Source organism: Poecilia latipinna, unplaced genomic scaffold (genome assembly GCF_001443285.1).
Source record: "Poecilia latipinna isolate Pla-1442-1.1 unplaced genomic scaffold, P_latipinna-1.0 Scaffold934, whole genome shotgun sequence".
Classification (NCBI taxonomy): domain Eukaryota; kingdom Metazoa; phylum Chordata; class Actinopteri; order Cyprinodontiformes; family Poeciliidae; genus Poecilia; species Poecilia latipinna.
This window is the reverse complement of record NW_015113550.1, coordinates 218,000-245,792: the sequence shown is the minus strand read 5'-3', so window position 1 is coordinate 245,792 and position 27,793 is coordinate 218,000. Positions and strand designations below refer to the sequence as shown.

The window sequence follows — 27,793 nt, the reverse complement described above, 5'->3', positions numbered from 1 at the left end:
ATGCTACAGTTGATTTAGCCGGGCCCTTGTCCCCTTTGGCAGAACTAACACTAGAACCAGCAGTAAGCAACACAACCCCTGTTTTGCAAGAGACCCTGTCCCCCTTGGCAATGCTACATTAGCTACTGTAGCGCTAACCCATGTTAACTCACATCTATTACTATTCAACAGGCCCTGCAGAGGAGACCTTTTCTTCTCTCTAGGTATGATTTCAGTATCTTTTCAGCGAACTGACACACAAACCCACCAACACGTATATGTGTGTGTGTGTTACATCTATTTATACATGAGGCAAGATTGCTGATGTTGACGACAGCTATGAATACCTTGGGAAGCCTGGGGCGGATGGAAACCATAAAAAGGCCACAGAACAGTGAGCCATGATAAAGTACCTAAAAAGAGTAAGGGAGGTCCTGAAGGAGCCGCTGAACAGTGAAAACAAAACCTAAGCCATCAACATGTTCGGCCTGCCAGTCATCAGATACACCACTGGTGAATTAGCCAGAGAGAGGAGCTGCACACATCAAGGCAGGAAAGCACCAGCAGCGGACAGAGAGTTTCAGGTGAAGCACTGAACCAGGAAGCAAGCCGAGTGGAAGAAACTCAAGCTATCATCTTTGGACCTAAAGAGGAATGATCTAGAGTCAGTTATTACAGCTAGAAACCAAAAATTAGGCCTGAAATCTGGGTGTAGTGATGAACTCTGAGCTGAACTGTCACACAAAGACAGTTACAAAGCCGGGATTCTATCACCTGAACAACACTTCCGGGATTAAAGCATTAATATCCCAGCAAGATCCAGAGAAACACTGATTACTGCAGTAGTGTCTTCACAGGTCTGAGTAAAAAAATAAAAAATAAAATAAATGAATCAGACAGATGCAGCTGATCCAGAACGCCACTGGCTCCCTGGAGCTCAGAGAATAGACTTTACAATACTGTTCTCAGCTTCTATGCACATGAAATATGGAAAAACTTCCAGAAAACTGAAAAACAGTCAAAACACGAGTTTCTTTAAATCAAGACTAGAAACCCACCTGGTTAGAGTTGCTTTTGAACCTTAATAGGTGAAACACTGACCAACATTTTGACGAGTAACGATGGCAGTTGACAAAATGTAATGTTTGCTGCTTGAGTGTGTGGGGTCTCTGTATTTTTGTGTTTTTATGATGTAAAGCACTTTGAACTGCCTTGCTGCTGAAATGTTCTATACAAATAAACTTGACTGAACTTGACTGAATACTTTAAAATGCGCATAAACACTGACGGAAATGCGGCTGATGTAATCCTAGTGACCCAAACACTCAGCAACATCAACGCGTTTGATCGCGTTTGCAACACCTGTTGCTTACGTTCTGACATACACAAAACAAAATGTATTTGTGTATCAAATCACAACTGCCTTCATGTAGCGCTGCTGCCATGTCTTTGTGTGTGTGTGTGTGTGTGTGTGTGTGTGTGTGTGTGTGAGGACCAGGACAGGAGCTGCAAGCAAAAAGGTGTTTTTATGAGCCAATTAAATGACACCACCATCCCATAGCCTGGGGCACACCTGAAGGCAAGCAGAGGCTCAAAGTTGCAGCACTCCAGTGACCTTTGTGTGATAGTGGCATTACACACAAGAACTTCTTTTTTCTCTCTTTTTTTACATAAAGGATCGATCATCCCAGCTCTTTTGTGCTTTCCCTCTGAACAGGTGAGCTCAATTATTTCCAACGGCCCAATTTGTAAGTCATTGAAGCGATCGTGTCAGGCAGATGGATCCGACTGAGGAGGGAGATGCAGAAGAGACATCTGAATTTAATCTGCACATATTGTCCTTACAGCTGCAAACCAGAGATATCCTGCATCGTGGTGGTGGGCATTTATTGTATTATCATTTGTCCTGATATATTTACTTTTATGGTAAGAATTTTGATTAATCGGTATCAAGATAAATTCTGTTTAAGTCTCCCCGAAACCCTCTGCGTTGTCATTATTGTTAATTTTACTGTTTTATCCAGTGCTTGTTCAATAAGAGCATCAATAAATATCAAAACATTTTAAAATGTAATACAGGTAATGTGTGCTACTTTGTGATACAAATTATGCTTCTTTATGTGATTGGTGTCCTAAACAAATCCATTGCAAATGGGAATATTTTTTAGGAGCAGAATTTGTGTTTGTCTATTTGCTGTTACACAGTAATTACACAGTAATTACACTAAACGACATGCCAGGGGTGCCCAAACATTTTGAGAGCAAGATCTACTTTTTCTCTCACCAGCCACCTGAGATCTACCTCATGACACAAAGATATAAAAATTGCAACTCTAAACTGGGGCTCTATCAATAACTCTATTGACTTATTTTCTATGCAAATATGCATCAGTTATAGCAGAAATAATAAAGTGACAGAAACTTAATGCAGTTTCTTCCTCAGTGAGATTCTGACACTGGGAGAAGGTTACTGGTTTCTCAGTCAGAAGCTGGTTGCAAACCAGCAGGTGTCGGTCAGTCATGGCGGATCTGAACTTTGGGTTGATGACCTCAGTATGAGAAACTACAGACTGATAGGAGGAACCAAAGAGCCCAGTAAAGGTAAAGGCAAATCTTCTGAAGTCGGGATATAATTAATTTAATTTCACATAATTACCCATTTGTTTAAAACTTAATGAAATATATTTGTCCTATTTGATGTTTGTTGTGACATATGCTCACATACGAACGAGGTAATTTGTCCAAGTTTGTCGTTTATTGAATGTTCAGAAACTACAGCAGGTGTGATGAGCCACAGCAAAGGTAAACAAAGGTAAAACAACCCGAACAGACGATCAACTCTAAACCACTCCTACCTTTTTACTCTCTGTCTCTTTGTTGTTTAAGCCACCCGTTGCCGTGGCAACCGCCTGCGCCCCGCAAGCTGAGCAAAGATTACATTAAAAACACAACATTCAGTCTGTTACAATATTAGGTTTCCAGGCTTGATATTTATTTCTCGATTATTAATAAGCCTCTCATGAACACAGCGGTGGTTGAGTAGCTAATTTAAACTCCTGCTCTGCTCGTCAGTCGGTCTTTGAATCGCTTTTTTTTTTTTTTTTCTTTTTCTGTTAATGGGACCGAAACGCACTGAATTGCGCAACACCTTGTTCAAACAATAATTACTGAGATTATTAATTTTAACACGTTTCGTTGATTTTTTATTTTTTTTTAACAATTATTCTTTTTTAATGAAGNGATGAAAAGCACTTTGAATGGCCTTGCTGCTGAAATGTGATGTACAAATAAACTTGATGACTGATTGATTGTTCAGAGGTGGCAGCTAAAGTCAGTTTTAACTGTTTTTCACCAGGATGAGGGAGTCTGTTTCTGCTGTGTGTTGTCGTATTCGTGCATCAGAGCCGTTTAAATTTAGCACATTAGCAGCCAGCCCTGCTTTGGTTTCCAGGTATTCTGTTATTACTGAATTTCATCATTTATTCTTCTCCTGTTTAAACCTCCAACATGACCAAGGCTGCAGCAGAAGAGCTGAACCCCTCTGACCCCAAAAGGGACAGGAATGACTCGGAGCCGCTTTCATCTGACTGCCATGCTGGCTGGGGACTGATACCCTGCAGGATGGTTGGAGGTAAGCTCTGATGCAGCTGCTCTGCCGAGTCCCCTGGGCTGCTTAAGGCAGCGTTACGAACTGGCACTAATGTTATGCTACAGTTGATTTAGCCGGGCCCTTGTCCCCTTTGGCAGAACTAACACTAGAACCAGCAGTAAGCAACACAACCCCTGTTTTGCAAGAGACCCTGTCCCCCTTGGCAATGCTACATTAGCTACTGTAGCGCTAACCCATGTTAACTCACATCTATTACTATTCAACAGGCCCTGCAGAGGAGACCTTTTCTTCTCTCTAGGTATGATTTCAGTATCTTTTCAGCGAACTGACACACAAACCCACCAACACGTATATGTGTGTGTGTGTGTGTTACATCTATTTATACATGAGGCAAGATTGCTGATGTTGACGACAGCTATGAATACCTTGGGAAGCCTGGGGCGGATGGAAACCATAAAAAGGCCACAGAACAGTGAGCCATGATAAAGTACCTAAAAAGAGTAAGGGAGGTCCTGAAGGAGCCGCTGAACAGTGAAAACAAAACCTAAGCCATCAACATGTTCGGCCTGCCAGTCATCAGATACACCACTGGTGAATTAGCCAGAGAGAGGAGCTGCACACATCAAGGCAGGAAAGCACCAGCAGCGGACAGAGAGTTTCAGGTGAAGCACTGAACCAGGAAGCAAGCCGAGTGGAAGAAACTCAAGCTATCATCTTTGGACCTAAAGAGGAATGATCTAGAGTCAGTTATTACAGCTAGAAACCAAAAATTAGGCCTGAAATCTGGGTGTAGTGATGAACTCTGAGCTGAACTGTCACACAAAGACAGTTACAAAGCCGGGATTCTATCACCTGAACAACACTTCCGGGATTAAAGCATTAATATCCCAGCAAGATCCAGAGAAACACTGATTACTGCAGTAGTGTCTTCACAGGTCTGAGTAAAAAAATAAAAAATAAAATAAATGAATCAGACAGATGCAGCTGATCCAGAACGCCACTGGCTCCCTGGAGCTCAGAGAATAGACTTTACAATACTGTTCTCAGCTTCTATGCACATGAAATATGGAAAAACTTCCAGAAAACTGAAAAACAGTCAAAACACGAGTTTCTTTAAATCAAGACTAGAAACCCACCTGGTTAGAGTTGCTTTTGAACCTTAATAGGTGAAACACTGACCAACATTTTGACGAGTAACGATGGCAGTTGACAAAATGTAATGTTTGCTGCTTGAGTGTGTGGGGTCTCTGTATTTTTGTGTTTTTATGATGTAAAGCACTTTGAACTGCCTTGCTGCTGAAATGTTCTATACAAATAAACTTGACTGAACTTGACTGAATACTTTAAAATGCGCATAAACACTGACGGAAATGCGGCTGATGTAATCCTAGTGACCCAAACACTCAGCAACATCAACGCGTTTGATCGCGTTTGCAACACCTGTTGCTTACGTTCTGACATACACAAAACAAAATGTATTTGTGTATCAAATCACAACTGCCTTCATGTAGCGCTGCTGCCATGTCTTTGTGTGTGTGTGTGTGTGTGTGTGTGTGTGTGTGTGTGTGAGGACCAGGACAGGAGCTGCAAGCAAAAAGGTGTTTTTATGAGCCAATTAAATGACACCACCATCCCATAGCCTGGGGCACACCTGAAGGCAAGCAGAGGCTCAAAGTTGCAGCACTCCAGTGACCTTTGTGTGATAGTGGCATTACACACAAGAACTTCTTTTTTCTCTCTTTTTTTACATAAAGGATCGATCATCCCAGCTCTTTTGTGCTTTCCCTCTGAACAGGTGAGCTCAATTATTTCCAACGGCCCAATTTGTAAGTCATTGAAGCGATCGTGTCAGGCAGATGGATCCGACTGAGGAGGGAGATGCAGAAGAGACATCTGAATTTAATCTGCACATATTGTCCTTACAGCTGCAAACCAGAGATATCCTGCATCGTGGTGGTGGGCATTTATTGTATTATCATTTGTCCTGATATATTTACTTTTATGGTAAGAATTTTGATTAATCGGTATCAAGATAAATTCTGTTTAAGTCTCCCCGAAACCCTCTGCGTTGTCATTATTGTTAATTTTACTGTTTTATCCAGTGCTTGTTCAATAAGAGCATCAATAAATATCAAAACATTTTAAAATGTAATACAGGTAATGTGTGCTACTTTGTGATACAAATTATGCTTCTTTATGTGATTGGTGTCCTAAACAAATCCATTGCAAATGGGAATATTTTTTAGGAGCAGAATTTGTGTTTGTCTATTTGCTGTTACACAGTAATTACACAGTAATTACACTAAACGACATGCCAGGGGTGCCCAAACATTTTGAGAGCAAGATCTACTTTTTCTCTCACCAGCCACCTGAGATCTACCTCATGACACAAAGATATAAAAATTGCAACTCTAAACTGGGGCTCTATCAATAACTCTATTGACTTATTTTCTATGCAAATATGCATCAGTTATAGCAGAAATAATAAAGTGACAGAAAACCTAACGCAGTTTCTTCCTCAGTGAGATTCTGACACTGGGAGCAGGTTACTGTTTTTTTCTGTCAGAAGCTGGTTGCAAACCTGAGGCCAGCAGGTGTCAGTCAGTCATGGTAGATCTGAAATTTGGTTTGATGACCTCAATATGAGAAACTACAGACTGATAGGAGGAACCAAAGAGCCCAGTAAAGGTAAAGGCAAATCTTCTGAAGTCGGGATATAATTAATTTAATTTCACATAATTACCCATTTGTTTAAAACTTAATGAAATATATTTGTCCTATTTGATGTTTGTTGTGACATATGCTCACATACGAACGAGGTAATTTGTCCAAGTTTGTCGTTTATTGAATGTTCAGAAACTACAGCAGGTGTGATGAGCCACAGCAAAGGTAAACAAAGGTAAAACAACCCGAACAGACGATCAACTCTAAACCACTCCTACCTTTTTACTCTCTGTCTCTTTGTTGTTTAAGCCACCCGTTGCCGTGGCAACCGCCTGCGCCCCGCAAGCTGAGCAAAGATTACATTAAAAACACAACATTCAGTCTGTTACAATATTAGGTTTCCAGGCTTGATATTTATTTCTCGATTATTAATAAGCCTCTCATGAACACAGCGGTGGTTGAGTAGCTAATTTAAACTCCTGCTCTGCTCGTCAGTCGGTCTTTGAATCGCTTTTTTTTTTTTTTTTCTTTTTCTGTTAATGGGACCGAAACGCACTGAATTGCGCAACACCTTGTTCAAACAATAATTACTGAGATTATTAATTTTAACACGTTTCGTTGATTTTTTATTTTTTTTTAACAATTATTCTTTTTTAATGAAGCTACAAACGTTTAGGATCCTAGTGAATATATTTGAGAAGCCCGTCAGAAGAGGAAGTGCTGCTCNTTACTTTAAAAACATAACATTCAGTCCATTACGATATTAGCTTTTCAGGCTAGATATTTATTTTGCGATCATTAATAAGCGCTCCCTGAACACAGCGGTGGTTGATTAGTTAATTTTAAACTCCTGCTCTGCTAGTTATTTTGGTAATGGAACCGAAACGCACAGATTTGCACAACACCTTGTTGAAACAATAATTACTGAGATTATTAATTTTAACATGTTTCGTTGACTTTTTATAATTATTCTTTTTTAATGAAGCTACAAACGTTTAGGATCTTAGTGAATATTTTTGATAAGCCTGTCAGAAGAGGAGGTGCTGGCCTCAGCGTCCTGGCGGCGATCAGTTTGCCACCTGCCGAGATCGACTCAAAACCTTCCTCGATCGACGTACTGGGCACCCCTGCGACACGCTGTGTGGAGTTGCATATTTGATATGTACTGATTTTGATGACAGCACTGGCCTCAATGTTTGTCACCGTTCCTTTTATGACTTTTTACTTTTTTCTTTTTTTTACGATCTATAGCAGTCTGAACGGACTTGTTGCCAGCGTTGGATAGTAACTAGATATATTTACTCGGTTACACCTACTTGAAAAAAATCTCGTAGGTAAATTTTACTGAGCTGTACTTTTTATTTTTCTTGAGAAACTTTATTCTGAAGTATCTCTACTCTTGCTTGAGTAAAATTTCTAGATATTTGGCCGACTGTGAGTAATTTCACTGACTGAAGAACAAGCTTGTTTTAAGCCAAACGTCTCCAGAAACACTCCTGCAGGTTCAGTTTTAAAGTTCATAAGTTTTATTCTGAAAGACATTGATTGGAAAAATGTTTTGTCTGATTTTATTTTATGACGTTTATATTAATTATTGTCCTTTTTGTCTTTAAAATACCAACATTTTGTTCCATCTGATTATGTAATTTTTAAATGTTAAATTATTGATCATTTGATCAGTTACTCAGCACTTGAGCAGACTCTTTTACTCTGACTTGAATCATTTCTTGGCCGCCTACCTTTTACTCTTACTTGAGTACATTTTTTGGGCGCTCTGCCCACCTCTGCTTGCTGCTGAAATGTGGTATAAAAATAAACTTAAAAAGAAAAAAAGTTGCCTAAAAAAGAATAAATAGTTTTCGTCACTTACCAACGTCACAATAAAACCATAGGACATCATTTTAAGTCCATTTCACTCACTCCTAATTCTGTGTTTAATATATTTTGATGCAGAATGCTTTAACCCAACCAGCAGATTCATAAAAACGTGTTTGAAGTGCCAAAGGATACCTGCAGTAAGTAAGAGTCCCCCGTTGGAGAGCGGTCTCCAATCTAGGCCACTAGTCAAGGTAAGAAAGTACTTACTGTAGTTTTATCACAGAGGGGTGGAAAGCAGCTCTTTGATCTTTAGTCCTCTCACTTTTGTTTGAAAATCAAATTTATTAAACTGGGGAATAACAACAATAACAGCATAAGCAGATTAAAAAAAGCACAAAGGCATCACAGTAAAAAGCCTTGCATTTGATTATCTCCAATAATGAATATGTCACATTAGCAAAGAGGGGCTCAGGTAAGAAAATCACGAAAGCGCCGACAAGCCTATTCTCCTGCTCTTCTTCATAATTACCTTCCCCAGCAGCACGGCACATCCCTCTGTTTCTCTCCCTTTAGGCCACCAGGGACGGATATGAAAGGGAATTGGACACCTGGGGCCACAAATACTGTAATTAAAAATCTCTCATTTTCTTGATACGTTGTTTGGAAACATCATTTCAATGTGCAACATGGTATTTGTTAGGGATCTGACCTAAATAAAGCCAAGATTAAACAGAGAACAGCACCGGGTCTTTGTTTCAGGTTCCTGCTCATTAGGTGAGGAAAGGAGGTGAGTTCAGCCACGACGGAGAAAAAAACGTGGAGAGGCGATATCCATACAAAAGAGATGCAACCTCTAAGAAGACTTCAGGACTCCGGAGCTGCACAGTGAAACAAGCTGCGCAGCTTTCACATGCAAGATCAAAAATGTTGACACTTTTAGGAAATTACCAAGATTTGATCTGCATGATGTCAGAAAGAACATAATTCTGATATTACTGGTCCAGATTGTGGAATTATTACATCTGAGATTTAGAATAGGTAGATCAGCATCTCAAAAACCCAAATAACACCTGAACTTTGATCCCAAATTCCAGAGAAGTTTAAAAGGAAGCTTCCAATGAAACCAAAATTGATCATCATTGATCATCCCAGTTTTGGCAGGACCAGGCTTCCATAGTTTGCTATTGAAATGATAAGTAATCTGTGCAGCTGTGAGGCCACACAAACGATAAAACAGCTTTGCCTTCATCACAGCCTGTTTAGTGAGTAACAAGCTGCATCTGTCAACTTATTTTCACATTTAAGCTGGAAAAAAAAGCCCAAAACTGTGAAGCGAACACAGGCGCCGCTCTCTGGGGAGCCTCCTTACCGAGTCTCCGCCTCTGATCCAGTGACATATTTACAGTACAAAGACTCGACTCGGGTCCCCTCCGCACACATACGAACGTACTCGGAGAGATAAAAGGAGTGGCTGATTTAATTAGCTCAATCATTAAATGAGGCTTAATTAGTCACTTTCCTTCAGAGAGGAGTTGAGCACTCTGTCATTACGGCGACATAATGAGCCACGCAGCACAATATGAGCCTCAAAGCACCAACAACAACAGAAGAAAAGTTTCCCCGCGCGTTGCAAAGAGTGCCGAGAAAACGGCTAACGCTAAATCCCCAGGAACATCCGAGAAGCTTTCCAGAGAGACAACGTGAATACAGTCGGCCATTCAGCCCTGTTTACTGTTTAGCGGTCATTAAGAGAGCAGCAGCAGCAGAGAGTTGAAATTACAGGAATCATTTCAGCCCTTCGCACCATCAATAAACGCCTTTGATGTTTTATAACAAGAGCGAGCAGATTGGAGTGGGCTGTCTCTGCCAGGCTCTTAATGTAAGGTCCACCTGCTTGTTATGGCTGGGAGGCTGATAAGAAGTGATGCCTGTACGCCTCCCCGGGGTGTGATTGTGGGGTAAATATTAGCAGGCCCTCAGCGCCACCCTGCACCACTAAAACAAACCACTGTCCTCTCATAAAGGAATCAACACACTCAATGACTTTTTAAATGTTATTATGCTGTCATGAGGCTCGAGATAGGCATGTGCGTGCAAAATGAGTGTGAAAAATTATCTTGAGGGAGTGTGTGTGTGTGTGTGTGTGTGTGTGTGTGTGTTGTCCTGCTCATTATTGGCCAGCAGCAGAAGCCAGTCATTTCCCTGTCTTCATAAAGACCCGGCCCATTAAATTCTACCTCCAGTCAATAATTAGGACTCCACAAATAAACCAAAGGCAATTAAATCGATGCTTCCTCGGCCGATGCCTGGATCCCGCGGCCCACATGGACACTCCATCTTCAGCGCTGGCCTTATTCATGGTGGGCTGCGGTGGAGCCACACAGTGCCCCCCCCGGCCTGCTCTGGGTTATTAGGCAGCGCTGTCCCCTGATCCTGCTACGGCAGCGCTGCACACGGTGGCCCTCTCTGCAGAGGCATTGGCTTTGATTTCATTAACCCAACGGCGGAGGTGAGGGAAGAAGAAATGAGTGTAATGTTTCATTTCGTTTTGAGTGGACATGTGGGGAAGCAGCGGGAGGGCGGGGCGGGGCGGGGCAGCACTCGGGTTGGTAGCAGAGATGTACAGAGAAATTGACAGGTGGTGACTGGAACCGGGCGTTTTTACACTCAGCAAATCGTGATTGGTGATCGGAAACTAAAGGTGCATGAACTGTTTGGTCCGCTTTAATCCAACTCTAGAAAGTCTGGTTCATTTGGGAAGGGGAGACTCTGATGTGGTCCAAAAAGGCGAACTCTGACCTGCTTATAAACCTCAGTATTAGTTCCGTTGAATGCAGGTGTGAACTCCAAAAGCAGGAAGTGGACTACAGCGCAGGGCATTCTGGGTAAATACAACCAAAGCAAACATGTGTGTCTTGTGGTAGTGGGAGAAACGGCTCATGGTCTTTTACCAAAGACAACAGGGGAATCCTACAACCATTACAATCTGACCTACTTCATTTTTAGAAAGAGTCTCAGAGTCTTCTTCAGAGGTTTCTATGTAATTTCCTTCAGTAGTGAGGAGAATAACAGGTTTTTCAATTTGTTTGGGTTATTTGACACAGCGCAGTGTGAAAGTGAACCACAGCAGCTGAACATGTAACAAATGTTGCAACTTTGGTTCCCAATCAAACCGAGTCGACCAAACTATCAAGTGTGAAAACATCCTAAAAACTAAACTGAAATATAAAAGGCAACAATGTTTACTATTGGTTGAGTTTACGTCTGCTTCTTAATTTTTAAAAGTTAAGGTAAAATGTTTTATTTCTAAGAAATATGTTTTTTTTTTACTTCAAACTTGATAGTAAAAATAATTTTGCATTTTTATATTTGACTTTTAAGCAGTAACAAGTTTACTCATTAAAAAAAAGGGTAACACTATTTGAATGGGCTTGAATAAGACTGTCATGACACTGTCATAAACATGTCATAACACCTGTCATAAACATGAATAAGCCTTCATGAATAGTTATGACTGTTGTCATAAAGCGTCATTCGGTAAATTATGACACTTTTAATACAAAGCTGACATTATTCAAAATGTCTTTGTTATGACAACTTGACATTAACCAATAAATCATTACTGTTTAAACTTTACCTTTAATAACAAAGTTACCTATTTTTTAAAGTGAAATCAGTAATACGTTTATAACAAATTTATATCAGTAATGATTTCCTGGTTAATGTCAAGTTGTAATAACAAAGACATTTTGAATAATGTCAACTTTGTATTAAAAGTGTCATAATTTACCGAATGACGCTTTATGACAACAGTCATAAATATTCATGAAGGCTTATTCATGTTCATGACAGGTGTTATGTCATGTTTATGAAAGTGTCATGACAGTCTTATTCAACCCCCTTCAAATAAAGTGTTACCAACAAAAGTTTTTTTACTAGCATTTTCTGCAGCTACTAGAGAACAAGGTCATTTTTTAAATTTAGTTACTGGATTAATCATCAGAATAATCAACAGGTTACTCAGTTATTAAAATAATCATTTACAACAGCTCTGGTACCAAAACTCTGGAGTCGGCAACATTTGGAGGAGGAGGCGTCGCAAGGTCTGATCAACCAATGAGAGACGGGATTTGGATGATGTCACAGTTTACACTCAAGAAGTCATTAATTCTAATTTTTTTCAGTAGAGAATCAAAATGACAAACAATCAATGTAGATAAATTACTATCTACTGAGTGGAGCTGTTTTCATGTTCAAGATTAAAACATATTCATTTTTTAACAAAGATCAGTTCACATCAAAGGTTTAAACCAGTAATTAAAGTCTGATCGCAGAATATGTTATTTTGACAAGTGGCAGTGGCTGACAGTGATTGTGAACAATAACCTGCACACACACCGGTTCTCCTCTCTGGAGCTTTTTCTGCACTGGCAGCCACACACACACACACAGTGACTGATGGGTTTGCTATTGACAGGGCCACTGAGATAATAAAGTGCTGTCCCCCTGGCAGCTCCATTAGATACTGACAGTGACAAGATGAGGCTGCTGTGAGTTTGCGCAAATATATAGGCACACACACACACACACACACAGACACACACACGCGCGCTCTCATCCTGTTTCAGTGACAGGCCAGCCAGTTAGGGACATGGATCCCTCATCTTTCCTTTCACAGAGTCTATTTCTGTCTGTGTCTTTTCATCTGAACAAGTGTGTGAGTGCACCTCTGGGTATGATCATATTCCTGTTAGGAAAGTGTGTTATTAGTGTCACAGCGAAGGTGACAGCCCGGACCAGTCAACTTCCCCAGGTTCTGCTTGTTGAGCTTCTCATAAGCTGTGACAGAGAGCGGAGAAGCGTAGTGGGAAAAGGAACGTCCTCTAAAGGATTTTTTAAAACCAGTTTCAGGCTAAACTGGGGCTAAGCAAAGAACCAGTGACAGCACTGGTTCTGGAACTGGAGGTAGGCTAATGGGGAGCGAAAAACAAAAAAACAATCACAATGTTGTGATTATGTTTTGCTTTGCCTAAACAGAGACAGTAAACCATAAAAGCTTGTTTTCAAGGCTCCTCCTATTTTCCAGATGTTTCTCCAGAATTAATTTCAAGATTTTCCTTTTTGAAGTTTTCTTCCATTTCAATTTAATTCACTGATTTATGAAGATCTTTTTTGACTTTTGTTTGCATTTAGAGTTTATACCAGAAATGTACATACACTGTATCTGACATTAAACTAGACCAACACTTCCTGTTTTGGGTCAGTTAGGATCAACACATTTACTTCTGTTTGCTAAATGCCAGAAAAATACGAGAGAATATTTGCAGTTCCTTTCCATCTTATGAATTTGCCTTTTAAACTGTTTGGCTCTGGTGAAAAGTTTAGGTTTGTTTCCATGAGGTTTTCACAACAGTTTGCTGGAGTTCTGGCCCATTCCTCCAGACAGAACCGGTGCAACTGGGTCAGGTTTGCAGGTTGCTTTACCAACACACTTTTTCAGCTCTGCTTTGCTCTTCGAGGACCAATTTGTGTGAAATATTTTCATATATTGTTGTTTCCTTATGAGAAGTGCACCTGTCCTTCCTACTGCTGGACAACATGATGCTGCCATCCATGTCACCACAGTTGGGATGATGTTCTCAGGTTTGCAATCTTCTCATTTTTTTGCCTCTGAATTTAAATTTTGAGTGAATTTGCATAATAAATTCAGACTTTTCACGTTGCTTTTGGAGAAATCACTTCTTCTCTGACGTCTACGTTGGTAAAGGACTCATTGTTCCTGCTGTAGATAACGACATTCTCCTACCACAGTCTTCACAAGGCCGTTTGCTTTTGTTTATACCCTTTTATGGTTTTGTACATTTTTCCAGATACTTTTCTGAACACTAATTTGTGTAAAAGGCATCACCCTGTTGGACCAAAGGATGAACCAAACTTGTAGAGGTCTATAATTCTCTTCTTGATTTTGTTCCATCACAGAAGGATGCCGTGTTTGAGGAAAGTGTGCCTCATTTTAACTGAAATGTTTTGAACAAACCAACCGTGTGAACAGGAGCAGCGTCAGCATTCGTCCGTGTCCGCGATGCGTCTGTGTGTGGTGACTCCAGCAGATGAAGTCAGCACTTTGTGAATCGACACCAAACCCTTGAACTTGCTTTGCTTCACAATCCTCTGGAGGCTAACCTTTTTTTTCTACCACAGTTTTCCTTCCACTAAACTTTCCATTGATATGGATGGATGAAGAACTTTATGAACAGCCAGTTTCTTCACCAATTACCTTTAATGGTTCCTGCTTGGCACCCATTAAGTCAGCAGCCTTTCCATAATATTACATTTCTGTATTAGAAAATACTTAGTTTATTGAACTTTTATGACATTTTTAGTTGTATTTACCTTTAAGCCATATTTATCAAAATGATCAAAAATAAACAAATTAAATGTATCAGACTGTATGTAATGAAGCTGCATATGAGTTAAAATACATAAGATAAATCTAAAGGTAAACTGAAACATAGTTTAAGTTTTGACATTTCTCTCCCGCAGTCTTTCCACCTGACTGGTCTGAGAACAAAACACCAACAAAAAAAGTCCAGCAATGTCAATAACCTTTAACGTGTAAAATGTAAGCAGATCATTAAGTCACTGACTGTGTGACTTAATGATGAATATTAATTATTCCATTAGGAATAATAAATATTCATTAAACTGAAAGAATCAAAGGAAACCCTGTTAAGGTAAATGACATTCTAGATCAAATTAACACAATATGCAAAACTAAATAAATTCTCACTAAGTTTTCTGGCATTTAGCAAATATAAATATTTTTGGTATTTCTAACCGACCTCAAGCAAGTTTAGTCTAATTTTACTTTAGGCAATGAAAAAAAAAGTGTTTTTTATAAGCTGTATGAAAATATTGGGTTACAACTGTAATTTTATTTCCCATTTTAGGTTTTTAATCAAGAACGATATTTTGTTTTATTGCAAAACTGTGCAGTTTGAATATCAAGCATTTTCAAAGAGTTTCTACAGAAATCAAGCACTTTCCATACCCTGAAAACTGAAGTTCAAGCATTTTCAAGGACTTCAAGCACCAGTACGAAAAGGCCTGTCGCCATAAGCAATAAATCAATAAATTGCATGATATATTAAAATGAGTTCAATCATTTCCATTTGAATGATATGCCCATTTTTTCTCTTTTCTCTCTTTCTACAATAAACTGGATAAAAGTTTTCAGTCTGGTATTTTCGTCTCAATTAAACCTTTTTTAAGGAGAATTTTGTTTCCAGAGACTTCATAATTCATTTTATTTGTTTTTGAATAATTAAAATGTTTTCCAGTGTTAAATGTTCATTAGAATTTAAAGCTTACTGATCTTAGAATGTTTTCTTGCATTATATCAGTTGAAAATGGTCTCAAAACAACAATATTATCATTTATCGCAATATCTTCTGGGAAAATTTATCGTCCATGAAAATTTGTTATCGTAACTTTGAGTAAAGACCTGGATCTGATTAATTAGACGCCTCAAATATTAAAGGAAACATGATGATGATTTATGTCCCCCGAAACGGTCAGGACAGTCTCATGTCCACATATGAAATTACAATTAAAAAAACCAGCCCACACAGAGTGAGATAAAATGAAAATATAGGCAGAATAACAATTTAGAGAAATAAATAAATAAAAAACAGAAGAAGATGGACTTGAAAGGGGATAGAAAAAGTCTGATTCGGTGAAGGGGGGATGACTGCAGCGGTCCCAGCGGTCCCTGCAGGGACCTGGGGGCAAGTCTCAGCCTTGTCATACTCTCCTCTTCCTCCTCCTCTTCCTCCTCCACTCTGCACACCATCTCCACCCCCCACCCCGCTCCTCCACCGCCCCTGTTCTGCCCACGGAAAACGTCGATAGCAGGCTGCCGGTGCCGAGGTCTCTGGTGGACACTAGCTCATTCTCCCGGCATCGACAGGCCCGCCAAATCAATATTTAGTTCCCCACTAACAAGCTGCCTCGGGGTCTGAGCCAGAGAGAGAGGGAGGGAGAGAGAGGAGCGCGGGACAGAGGACGGCGGAGAGAGACAGAGCAGGGACTGAGAGCTGTCCAGCTAGAAGGGAAAAACATGGATTCAGAGTGTGTGTGTGTGTGAGTGTGTGTGTTAGTGTGTGTGTGTGGGAGGTGGAAAGGTCAGGAGAAGATCTGGGGAACAAGAGAACAGTGTCTGCTGTGTGTCGTGGTGCGGAGGCGACGCATGAGTGCCTGCAGCAGCTGCTGACATGGACACACACACACACACACACACACACACACACACTCCTCGACGCTCTCAATCATACGCGTATCACAGCGAGCAGACGTTGACAGTGCTCAAGCAAAGCTCCAGCAGAGAGCACTCACAGATGAGTGGCTGTGAGCACACAAAGGCTCCAGCGGTGAGGATGCACTCGCCCGTCTTTGTTTCATCTTTTGAATCATTGTTTTCGAGCCTGGAGCAGGATCACCGGGGTGGGAACTCAAATTCTGCTTCTATTTACTCGATTTGCGTGAACCTGCTGCCCTAATTTTTATTTTTTTTTCTCCATTCAACACTGACAAAGCAGGATATTTACAAACCTGAGAGCACATTTATAGAAATGCAAACATCTTCAGATAAAAGCTTTGAAACTCCAAAGAGTTAAAATTATTTGTAAAACAAAAGTCTTCAGGCAAAAGTCAATGTTTTAATAAACGTTCAATGCAAACTTATAGATAATCCTGAGTCAGATATTGAAATGATAACTGAGTCTGTCCAACTACATGGACAATTAAAACTACATGAGCAGTAAGTAGGAGAGACTGTAAGATACCATTTAGGAGAATGTATTTTGGTCAGCTTGGTCATTAGGACCAAGAAATATTACAAGTTTGAATTGTTTCCTGAAATCATTTTTTAAATAATTAATGTTTTTACATGCATTTTTCTTACAGATGTTGTTGTTTCTATTATATTTAATCTAAATCACACTGATAAATTCTGATAAATATGCACTGTCCTGTTAATCAAATACATCTAATTCACAATTAAAATAATCATAAAACAATTTGCACAAGAAACAAAAAATTATCTGCAGCAACAATCAGAAGAAAAAAAAAGGTTAAAAATCCTCCAAAATATCATGTTAGATGTTTTTTTCAGAGCGTACCGCTGGATGTCCGCACACCGTCCCACCAGGGAGTTCATGTCCACACATAGATTTCCAGTAAACAGATCAAGACCACCTCTGTCCTAATTTTCGTGTCAATCCCGCAGGAGGTCCTCGCATTGATCAGAACATTTTAGCTACGCTGTAGAGAATATAATCCCAAGGATCCGCTCGCTTCTCATTATGAGTTTCAGTCTCATTTAATAGACTGTGGGGGATTATTTTCTCAGCTCTGCAGTCCAGAAGTGAAATATTGGACCTTCTGCATCTTTCAAAGCTCTCATCATCATCATCTGGTAGTCAGTTCAGGTTTCTGCAGGGATTTGGTTCTAACAGCCAATTATATTTATTTTAAAAAGAAAATGACACTTTTAAAAACAAAACAGCCTCTCAGAAACGAAGAAACCATCTCTCCAAAACAAACAAGCAAAAAGAAGCCAGTTTGCAGTTTGCAAAGTCACTCAAGCATGAAGACTCAAACATTTGGACATGTACCCTGTGGTCTAAAACTAAAATTTAAGTGTTTGGTTGTAATGATCATCATACAAACTGTGATGTACGAGGGTGGCAGCATCATGATGTGAGGATGGTTTGCTGCAGGAGGGACTGGTGCACTTCATAAAATCACTGGCATCATGAGGATGAAACATTAAGTGGAAATATTGTAGCAAAATCTAAAAACATGAGTCAGAGAAGTTAAAGTTTGGCCATAAATGGGTCTTAAAATGGGCAGTGATGGTAACCATATCACCAAATGAGTAACAAAAGAACAGAGTCTGGAGTCGCCGTCACAAACTGACACAAGCATTCAGAATAATTCAATGTCACACAGTAGCTGACTTAATAACTTATTTAAAAACTTATTTTCAAGTGCATTTCTTATTTGATGGAAACACCACAATTGCAAAATTGTGTTTTATCGACATGAGTGGAATGTCAACAAAGTTTTGTGCAGATTTGTAATGGAAACGTAACGACTGAAAACAAATACTGATGTGTCTTTTGTCATAGCACAAGTCAACACCTGGTTCCAGCTCTGTTCACTATGCAGACGTGTTTGACCCAGTAGAACAGGTAACTATTGCTGACCTTCTGCTGGAGGATGAAGTTCAGGTGGTCCAACCAGACCTGGTCTCCGGACGTCTCTGTGCAGGTGGCCGACCTCTGGAAGCACAACAGCAAAGAGACTTATTTTTACTGACGGGAGACAGAAAAAAGAAGTTATGAAGGAGTGTTGTTCGATGACGCAAATTACCACAGAATCTTACGTCAACCTTTCAGGGTTTTATGTCTACAGGCAGAACTGTAGCTTCACACAACAGAGGACCTTGAAGCAATGCATCTGCATACTGAGCAACTTTAAACAAAGCTCTCCTTGTTACGGCCAATAAACAATGTGAAAAGTAACTGCACACATGCACAACTTAGCATTTATGCAGAAACTGTTAACTTCAAACCTCCAGTGTCGCTGCTGAAGCTGTTGTGACAACTATATTAAATTTTAAGGTTTGAAATGGCTGAAGAACAGTCGCTGCAAACACATTTATTTAAAACTTTTCAATTATACAAAACAACACAAAGTTAAACTTGAAAGTTTTTCCCTACATAAGCTGACCAGCTGATAAACATACATGAAAGGAATCCACAATTAGTTGTAATAATAAAATCTGAGAAACATTTATTTCAGATGCAAAAACAACTGAAAAAATACTGTAAGCCGTTTTAAGCAATATAAATTAAGTACAGTCACACTGACGTCGCTGTAACGTTTGTTCCTTTCAGTTTCAATCAGAGCTTCAACAATGCAGAAATTAAGGAAAATGAAGCTGATGGTGAACAAACAGAAGAAGAGGAGAGAGTTGGACCAAACAGCTGGTGTTTGTGCTGCTGCTGCTTGGAAACGCCAATCCGACAATAAGCTGTAAAGAACTCCAGTTTCCAACTCAAACGGTTTACTTTTAGCAGCAGGATCAAAACATTCACAAATATATTGGAATAGTTTGTTTCAAACACTTAAAGATTATTCACCATCACTTTAAACATCTTCCAGTCCGTTTTGATTTTGTGTTAGCTCCTCCTGGTCGTGTTAGCTCCAGCTAACATAATGAGCAGCAGGACACAATCCGATCAGGTTGGTTTGTTTCCACAGATCTTTCATGAATAACAACAAATGAAAATGTGGAGTTTGTTTTGTGGGCTTGTCAGGCTCCAGGACCTTCAGGTCCTGTGTTTTGGCTGCAGGCTTGAGTCCACTGTAACCATCGCTACAGCATGCACTGAAAAAATGGCAAAGTCCGTTGGCGAAAAATAAAAGAAACAGAATTTAAAATTTTTTAAGTAATTGTGAGTTTTTACATATCACAAATGACTTGGGTTAATGTAATAGGAAAACTACAATGTATTTAAGCCAACATGCTCAACTGGTTGAGAATCCCTGAAAGAGTCAGAAACAGGAAGTCATTCCTGTATTTGGGATCAGAGCATACAACGCCCAACTGAGTGTCTTTAACTACACTCATTTAAAAACACATATTTCCATAGACATTCCTTTTTATTTTATTTACATGTCATATTTAAACTATTCATAATTTGACTATTATTTACATTTTTGTAATATTTTAACTCTTTGATGGGAGTAAGTGGATCACTCCGGTGTTTCTGATTCTGATATCCAGTCGGTATCATTTCACCTCCGTGGTTTAGGACTCTGTCTGTCTGCAGCGTTATGCAAAAGCCAGCATTTCTGAAACTTGGAAGCAAGTTGGGAGAAAGAAAAAGGAAGAACCCATAAAACTTTGATGATTACAATCTTTCAAAAATGCCTAATGGGACATTTCCCTTGGCTCTGGACTGAGCTCTACCAGTTTCCTCCCGGTGTATAATCTATGGCCGCTGTATTTACTTTATCAAACAGCTGCATGACTCTCCTGATACAGCTGACTTCCCAGGGTTTGGACACAGAAGCTGCGAGGGTTTTCTTTTGGACCTGGCAGTGAGACGTTTTTACCTGCGTGTTTATTGCTCCAGACATCTGCCACTGAACAGAGTCCTTGGATCAGGGTTGTTTTCACACAGCCACGCTGGAACCTGGGGAGGTTCAGAAGCTTTTTGTTGAAGCTTGTTTACCGTTTCAGATTATAAAACCAAACCGAAACAAGAAAACACATAACCTTAAATTTACTTGAGTAAATTTCTTTTGATCTTGTAGAAAAGTGCTGCACTAAAAACAAAAACTGAGACAAAGCAGGTCGTTTGTGACTGAAAATCTCAGTAAATGTGAGTCCATCCTTGGTAGACATATAACAAATAACTAACCCTTCCTCTAACATTATGGTGTAGAAACAAACTGGTCTGGCAATTAGAGCCTTATTACATCTGGATCATTAACTCCACAACAAGTTACCAGGGAGCCTGCAGCCGCTCAGGTCTGCGCTGCGTTGCACACCGTGGAACGGACAGAGGCAGAAAAAAACAAAACACCAGGAGAGCAGCATGATGTAAGAGGGTAAATATGAGCGGAGCAGGTATTTCTCAGCACACACATCCTCTGCATGCATGCAGCTACATCCCATTAACACTTTGGTTTAGAGAGGCGGATTTAATGACAAACTTTTAACTTCTACACTGAACCAACATACCAACACTAATCCTCTGCAGCAAAGACAAAAAGACAGATTTAAAAACAAATGTGCTTATAAAACTTAACTTATGACTAAAGATTAACAAAAAACATAAAAAAATAACGTTTTATTGAGGATTTAACACACAAAAAAGGAGTGACAGAGCAGTAATGTTGTTCCCTTTGTTCTATACAGTAAACCAATTAAACTACAAACTCTGATCAGAATCAAGGATTATAATTTAAAGATAAAAAATCTGTTATCAGATTTTAGACACGAGAAAAGTGATTCTTCTGGAAGCTGATTAAAGTGAATCTATTCTCACTGAATTCAGACTCCAGCAAACAGTAAAACATCAGCATGTGCTTACAAATATGACAGCATATATTTGATGGGCTGTACATAGATATTAAACCAGAACGGATAATTTTGACCCTGTGTAGTTTAGAGAAAACCAATCCTTCATTTAGGCCTGGGAACCAAATTCTTACTTTTAAAAAATATTATTTCATTATTATTTAACCAGGAAGTTGAAATAAGAATTAGGCAACACAAATCAGAATTACACAAATTAGTGAAATAATTGATAATAAATAAATAAAAAAAGACAAACACAAACCTCCAAAGTAAAACAATGACATTCCTCCTTCACTGCCTGTTTTATAATACTTTTAAAAGTTAGATATTTGTCACGTAGAAACAATTTACAATGAAAAACTTACTTTAAAAGCCACTTAAAAAGGTAAAGAAAAGTGTGAAATGTAAACCAGCCTTATAAATATATCAACATATCATCTATAAGTACCAATAACAGGATAAAAGTAGTAAATAAATATCAATTTTATACAATAAATAGTGCAAATAAGAATTGAGTAGCAGATTATTGGTAGCAGTGCAAATGTAAACATGTAGTCAGTTCACTGTAGAGTCTGATGGAAAGAAGGAGTTTTATTCTAGTTGTGCACATCAGTCATCAGTCATTTTTACTTCGAGAACATTTTGTAGATTATTCCAGGATTACAGGGTTTTGCCAAAAACTGTCAAAGTCCAGGGAAAATCTTAAAGTTTCTACTACATTTACCTCAGTACACTTGAAATAAGAGAAAACTAACTTACAAGGAACTTTTCAGTGACAAAAACTAGCTTGTTTTAAGTCAATAAGTAGTACAAGGACTATTGCCAGATTATTTCACTTACAACATGGGAAAAATGTCTTGTTATAAGTGAAACAATCTGCTAAAGGAACAAGCACTTCTTCATCAATATTAAGAAATTATTGACTTAAAACAAGCTCATGTTTCTTGCTGAAAAGTTACTTTCCAGTTGGTTTCCCCTTATTTCTAGTGTACTGAGATATTTGCGATAGAAACTAGACCAGAATTACTTTGTATGATTATGTGTTTTTGCAGTGTTTGCAAGAAAAATGCAAGTTCATAACACTTGGAATATATTATTCTACTCCAAACAGCCCCTTATGATATAAATATGCAGATATATTCGCGGCACAATGTGCAGCCCTAATGACGAGCGTATGTAAACTTCTGACCAGAACCGATGAGAGAAACTTGGTCTCAACCTGTTCTCTGTCATACAGGGGTGGAGCCGCTCGGCAACGGCTCCAAATTGGTTTCAAGTGTGAGTAAGTGCCTGGTGAGCTCCTTCTAATCTAGTGATAGATGAGGGGAAGTCCCCAGAGATCCTGGGCTGATTGTAACACGGCTGTTAATTGATGACTTTGTTGCGAATGATCTATGGTGGAGAGAGGGCCTCACCAAGTTGGAAAACAGTTGGAAACACTTCTCCAAGCGTCCAGCAGTCAATAACAGGAGCTTCAGCTCGGTGACGGCTTTGATGCCAGGAGCAGAGCTGCACTTTGTGAAAACTTGGAATGAGTTTTCAGATTGAAATCAAACAGCCGTAAACACGGCGCCGGACCTTTCTCCGTGTTACCTGAACTCAGGACCTCATCGGTGCGTTTTGTACATCTCACCAACATCAACAAAGCTCAGACAAAAGCAGACATTACTGGAAGAGGCACTACTGACAAATAAATCACTACTAGAAGAGCTTGAGTGTTCAGTTTTTGCAAAACATCCTTAAGAAAGAAAAGATACTGTTGGAATTAATAGTAGATATTGGAAAAAAGTATAAGAAAGACATGAAATGGTGAAACAAAAAACATCAATGTTGTTGCAACTCCTCTGGTTTTTCTGACAGCTTCAACCCCAGGAAGACTTCAACAGTAAAAAAACAATATTCTTCATCAACCTGTTTCCAGCGTTTTCGTACTTCGGCTGACAGGATCCAGGATCTGGACTCGTCACTCACCTTTTTGTTTACAAAAATTACACCTCAAATTTCCAGTCGGACTGAAGTTCGGGGTGTTTGCCGGACGTCTAACTGAATTTATCTGCCTGTTTTGAAGAATAAGTTTGAACCGCATTTGCCGAGTCAGGTGTGTTAACGTCAATCATCAGCAAACACAGTTTGGACCTGTGGACCGAGAAAATGTCCGCCGCTGTATTTCCTGTACATGTCTGTTCAGTCGTTACATGTGTAATTTGGGATTGTACCAAACATGAAGTTATTTCATTGAAAAAAAAATAAATATATATGTTAATAAATGATTAATAAACACTCCATCAAATAAAAAATACCATATAAACAAATTAAATATAAAAAGCTCATTTCGTTGGGTTTATTTATTCATTTCAAGGACTTAAATGAAGAAATATGTATATACATGTAAATACATATGTACATATACAGCCACTATATGCCAAGTTATGGAGGAAGAAATTATACTCTGAGATTAATTGTAGCTCTTGTCACATTCTTACTTAGCTGAAGACATTAGTTACCATTCATTTTAATATTTTCTTCTACTTTTCATAATAGCCGTGTCTGTGGCTCTGCTCCTCGTTCCCCTTTTCTCCTCATTCTCAATTATATTTCCCTCCAAAGTCACAACTTTCTGAAATAAAATTTCAGAAAGTCAAATTGGTGTTTAAATCCACCAAACCTCTGAGTTTGTGTCGTTCTTAGATCACTGATAGGGAAGCAGCAGCTTTAGCCACCAAGGGATCCAAACTGTGACATTTCTGGAGACGTTTTGGGCTCTTGGCAGCAGCTTTGTGCTTCTCATGGTGCACATGTCTCTCCACAGTCTTAACCCCCGCAGAGCCCAGCTTTTTTTAAATGAATGGGTTTGGCAACAACAGTCATATGAGTTGGCAAAAGAAGTGATCCAATGGCAAATATAAATCTGCACTTGGACGCGAAAAAGCTAGCTAGCTAACAAGGCTATGTTAGCAGCTGGTTAGCAGTAGCCAAAACCGCCGAAAGTCACAGAATGAAGTAAAGTTTCTGACTGCAACTCAAACTTCTGACTGACAAAATAAATATTTAAGACCTGTCATTGACGTATTTATGGACAACTTAGATGTTTTTAAATGAATTAAAGACATTTTAAGGCCTCAATTTTAGATAAATAAATTAAAGATCTTTTATGGATGTGCAGACACGAGTCCTGTTACACTCTTTAGGTATGTTTTACAAAGTCATCAACCTCATGATTTGCATCATTTCTGTGACATAAGAAACTAAGTAAGTAAGATGATAAGTAGTGAGTCCACATTGTTTTTAAGTGTTGACTTTTCTCCCTTTTCACCCTTGAAGTCAGGAGTTAATTTTGGAGTTTCCTGTGGTCACGGCATGCATCACATCGACGTTGATGGTACGGTATTTTTTCAGGTTATAGGCGCGAACGACAACCAAAAACTTTCCAAATTTTATAGCAGGAAAACTCTGTCATGTGTCGGGAGCTCTGTAGGTTTTTCTAAACAAGATATAGATCCTCCTGAAGTCAGAATAAAATGCTGTCCTTTGGCCTTACCTGATCCGTTTCCATTATATCTGCCAGATCATTCTCTGACATATTGAGGATGGAGGCAGCGATGGACTTGGCTTTGATCATGGACTTGGCTGAGAGGCTGCTCTTCTCCGCCACAGAGCTGGCCTGCCTCTGCCTCCTCCTGCTCATCAGCTGCTGTTTGACCTCTTGAACGTCTAAAAGTATTTCACTGGCCAGGGTCTGAGAAGGGAGGAGAAGAAGAGGAAAAAAGAGGGAGGAGAAGAGGATGATGAAATGGATGTAGAAAAACAAGAGGGATAGCGCTGCCCGGCAGATGAATAAATGAAATTGATCAAGCATGCGCCAGAGAGGCCTAGTACATTATGGAGGAATATTGAGTTTGACAAAGTCAGATTCTCCTCGGTTTTGCCTCACACTCCCCTGTAGGAGTGTGGACCTCGGGGTTTGTTGCCCCGTTGATTGAAAGCTGAGGGAACACGGCTTTGATATTAAACACACCCCGAGTTTCTCCAAAATCTCCACAGGCAAAGAATCACGCTTTGGAGAGGGAGAAAGACGGAGCGCTATGAAAATACAGCCATTCATTTATTTATTTGCTTTCTGAAACGTCTTACAGTACAACAGGGCAGCATAACAGTGTTAATAATTAAGCTAAAGAGGGGCTGTCTCAAATGGTGCCCGAGTGGGCGGCGAGCGAGACGAGGAAGGCCTGGGGTGGCACGGCTGTCAGGCACTAAATGGGAGTATGCTCTAAATACAGAGAGACAATTAAATGTTAAAACTGCCACTGTACACTAGGAAGTCAATAAAGTAAACTCCCCTTTGCTTCATTTTGAGCTTATTGATCGAAGCAATAATCTTCTGCATCATTCCCCTGCAAGCCGGCTGAAAAGCTGACCTTGGGTGGATTGTCAGGTGAGAGAAAGCTGCAGACAACAGAACTCAGAGAAAGAAAAGCACCGGCAACAACTTGTTCTGCAACAGGAAACGATATAAAGAGTGAGGCTGGTTTACGCTGCTGCTGCTGCTGATACCAACACAAAGTCCAGTCGAGGGACCCGAGTTAAAAGGCTAATCGCACATGCAGCACATATCTCAAATCTTTTGAATTTCACACACAAGTACCAGACGTGGTTTGCATCATGAGACACAAAGTAAACATCATCTCCCATACTCTGTTAGAACATACAGAAAAGGGCAGTTTATGTGGAACTTCAGACCACAAATCCTACATAACCTGCTTTAGGTGAACAACTTGGTAGAAAAAGCAAAAGGTGTCAATGAACTGAGCATGCCCGATACACTACAATCGCTTCAATTTGACTAACCGTCAGATTTAACTTCACATTTCTTTCTTTACCCAGAATGCCCTGCGCTGTACTCCATTTCCTGCTTTTGGAGCGGTCTCTGGTTGTCTTGGCGTTCACATATGCATTTGTTCACTTCAAACAGTCCTTAGATCAAGATTTCCTTTCCATCAGCAAGCACCTGTTTTTAATTTCTTCAGTTTAGATTTGCAGGCGCTACATGGAACATTGATTTTAGATGCATTCTTTCATGCGTGTCTTGTAAAATAATCACGTTTCTACCACACCACTGTTCATGTGAGGAGCGGCCATATTGAGTCGACCTTTCAAGTCGTAACTGGGTTCAGTTGGAGTTGGTCCTGTGGCGTTCCAGTTGACTGGCTGGGAAGTCTGAATTTCCCAATGCAAAGTCCAACTGGAACGCAGCATTAGTTCATACTGGGGATCAAGCCACCTTCAGGCTTTTGAGGCCTAAATCCATCCATTCTTTACACCCTTGTCCCTTAGTGGGGTCAGGAGGGGTGCTGGTGCCTCTCCAGCTAACGTTCCAGGCGAGAGGCGGGGTCACCTGGACAGGTCACCTGGACAGGTCCCCAGTCTGTCGCAGGGCAACACAGAGACACACAACCATGCACACACACACACTCACACCTAGGGACAATTTGGAGAGGCCAATTAAACATGACAGTCATGTTTTTGGACTGTGGGAGGAAACCGGAGTACCCGGAGAAAACCCACCATGCACAGGGAGAACATGCAAACTCCATGCAGAAAGACCGGGGCCGGGAATCGAACCCAGAACCTTCTCGCTGCAAGGCAACAGCTCTGCCAACTGCGCCACTGTGCAGCCATTTCCTCTAAATCTTTGGCTAAATTAAAAGTGTCTGCACATTTTTGACAAACCATAAACCTTTCTGCATCACATATACTCCTGAGGTTACTGGGCAGATTGGAAAAATACAGAATGATGACAGAATGCAGTTCTAAACATTTAGTTTTGGTCAACAGAAAACACAAGAGCTGCATGTTACAAGAAACACATATTGCAGCTTTGCACAGCGTGTATAACACAGAGCACATTCTGAGTCTGAAAGACTGTAACTGCAGCCTACCTTGACTTGAACTTTTCCAGCAGGCTGTAAAAGTTTCCTAATTCAGAGTGTTTCATGACAGAGAGGTTAAAAGCCCAGAAGCATAACGCATAATGTCTTTTTAAGTTGCCGTCTTTGGGAATAGTGGAAATTCTCTACAGAACAATTGCTTCTCACACATTCACTGTTCATGCAGTTTTATTTGACAAGTTTTATTAATATAAAAGTTCACAATGGATTTATGCCAAGATGTTTCTGCAGAGTTCAAACAAAAACCTGGGAGGGAGGGAAGGATGGAGGGAGGAAGAGGGAGGGATGGATGGAGGGAGGAAGAGGGAGGGATGGATGGAGGGAGGGAAGGATGGATGGAGGGAGGGAGGAAGAGGGAGGGATGGATGGAGGGAGGGACAGAGGGAAGGAGAGATGGAGGGAGGGAAGGATGGAAGGATGGAGGGAGGGAGGGACAGAGGGAAGGAGAGATGGAGGGAGGGATGGATGGAAGGATGGATGGAGGGAGGGAGGGACAGAGGGAAGGAGAGATGGAGGGAGGGAAGGATGGAAGGATGGAGGGAGGGAGGGAGGAATGGATGGATGTATGGATGGATGGATGGAGGAATGGATGGAGGAATGGATGGATGTATGGATGGATGG

General features: G+C 40.1%; 1 protein-coding gene across 2 annotated transcripts in view; it reads right to left on the bottom strand.

The window, feature by feature from the left end:
- Positions 1-27,793, bottom strand: part of cntln (centlein, centrosomal protein) — a 136,651-nt gene that overhangs the window by 4,090 nt on the left and 104,768 nt on the right. For both annotated transcript variants that reach the window (XM_015049211.1, XM_015049212.1), the window contains exons 24-25: positions 24,766-24,963; positions 18,340-18,414 (exon numbers count right to left, since the gene is read on the bottom strand). In XM_015049211.1, the coding sequence (XP_014904697.1) occupies positions 18,340-18,414; positions 24,766-24,963 (273 nt within the window). The remainder of the gene's footprint in view (positions 1-18,339; positions 18,415-24,765; positions 24,964-27,793) is intronic.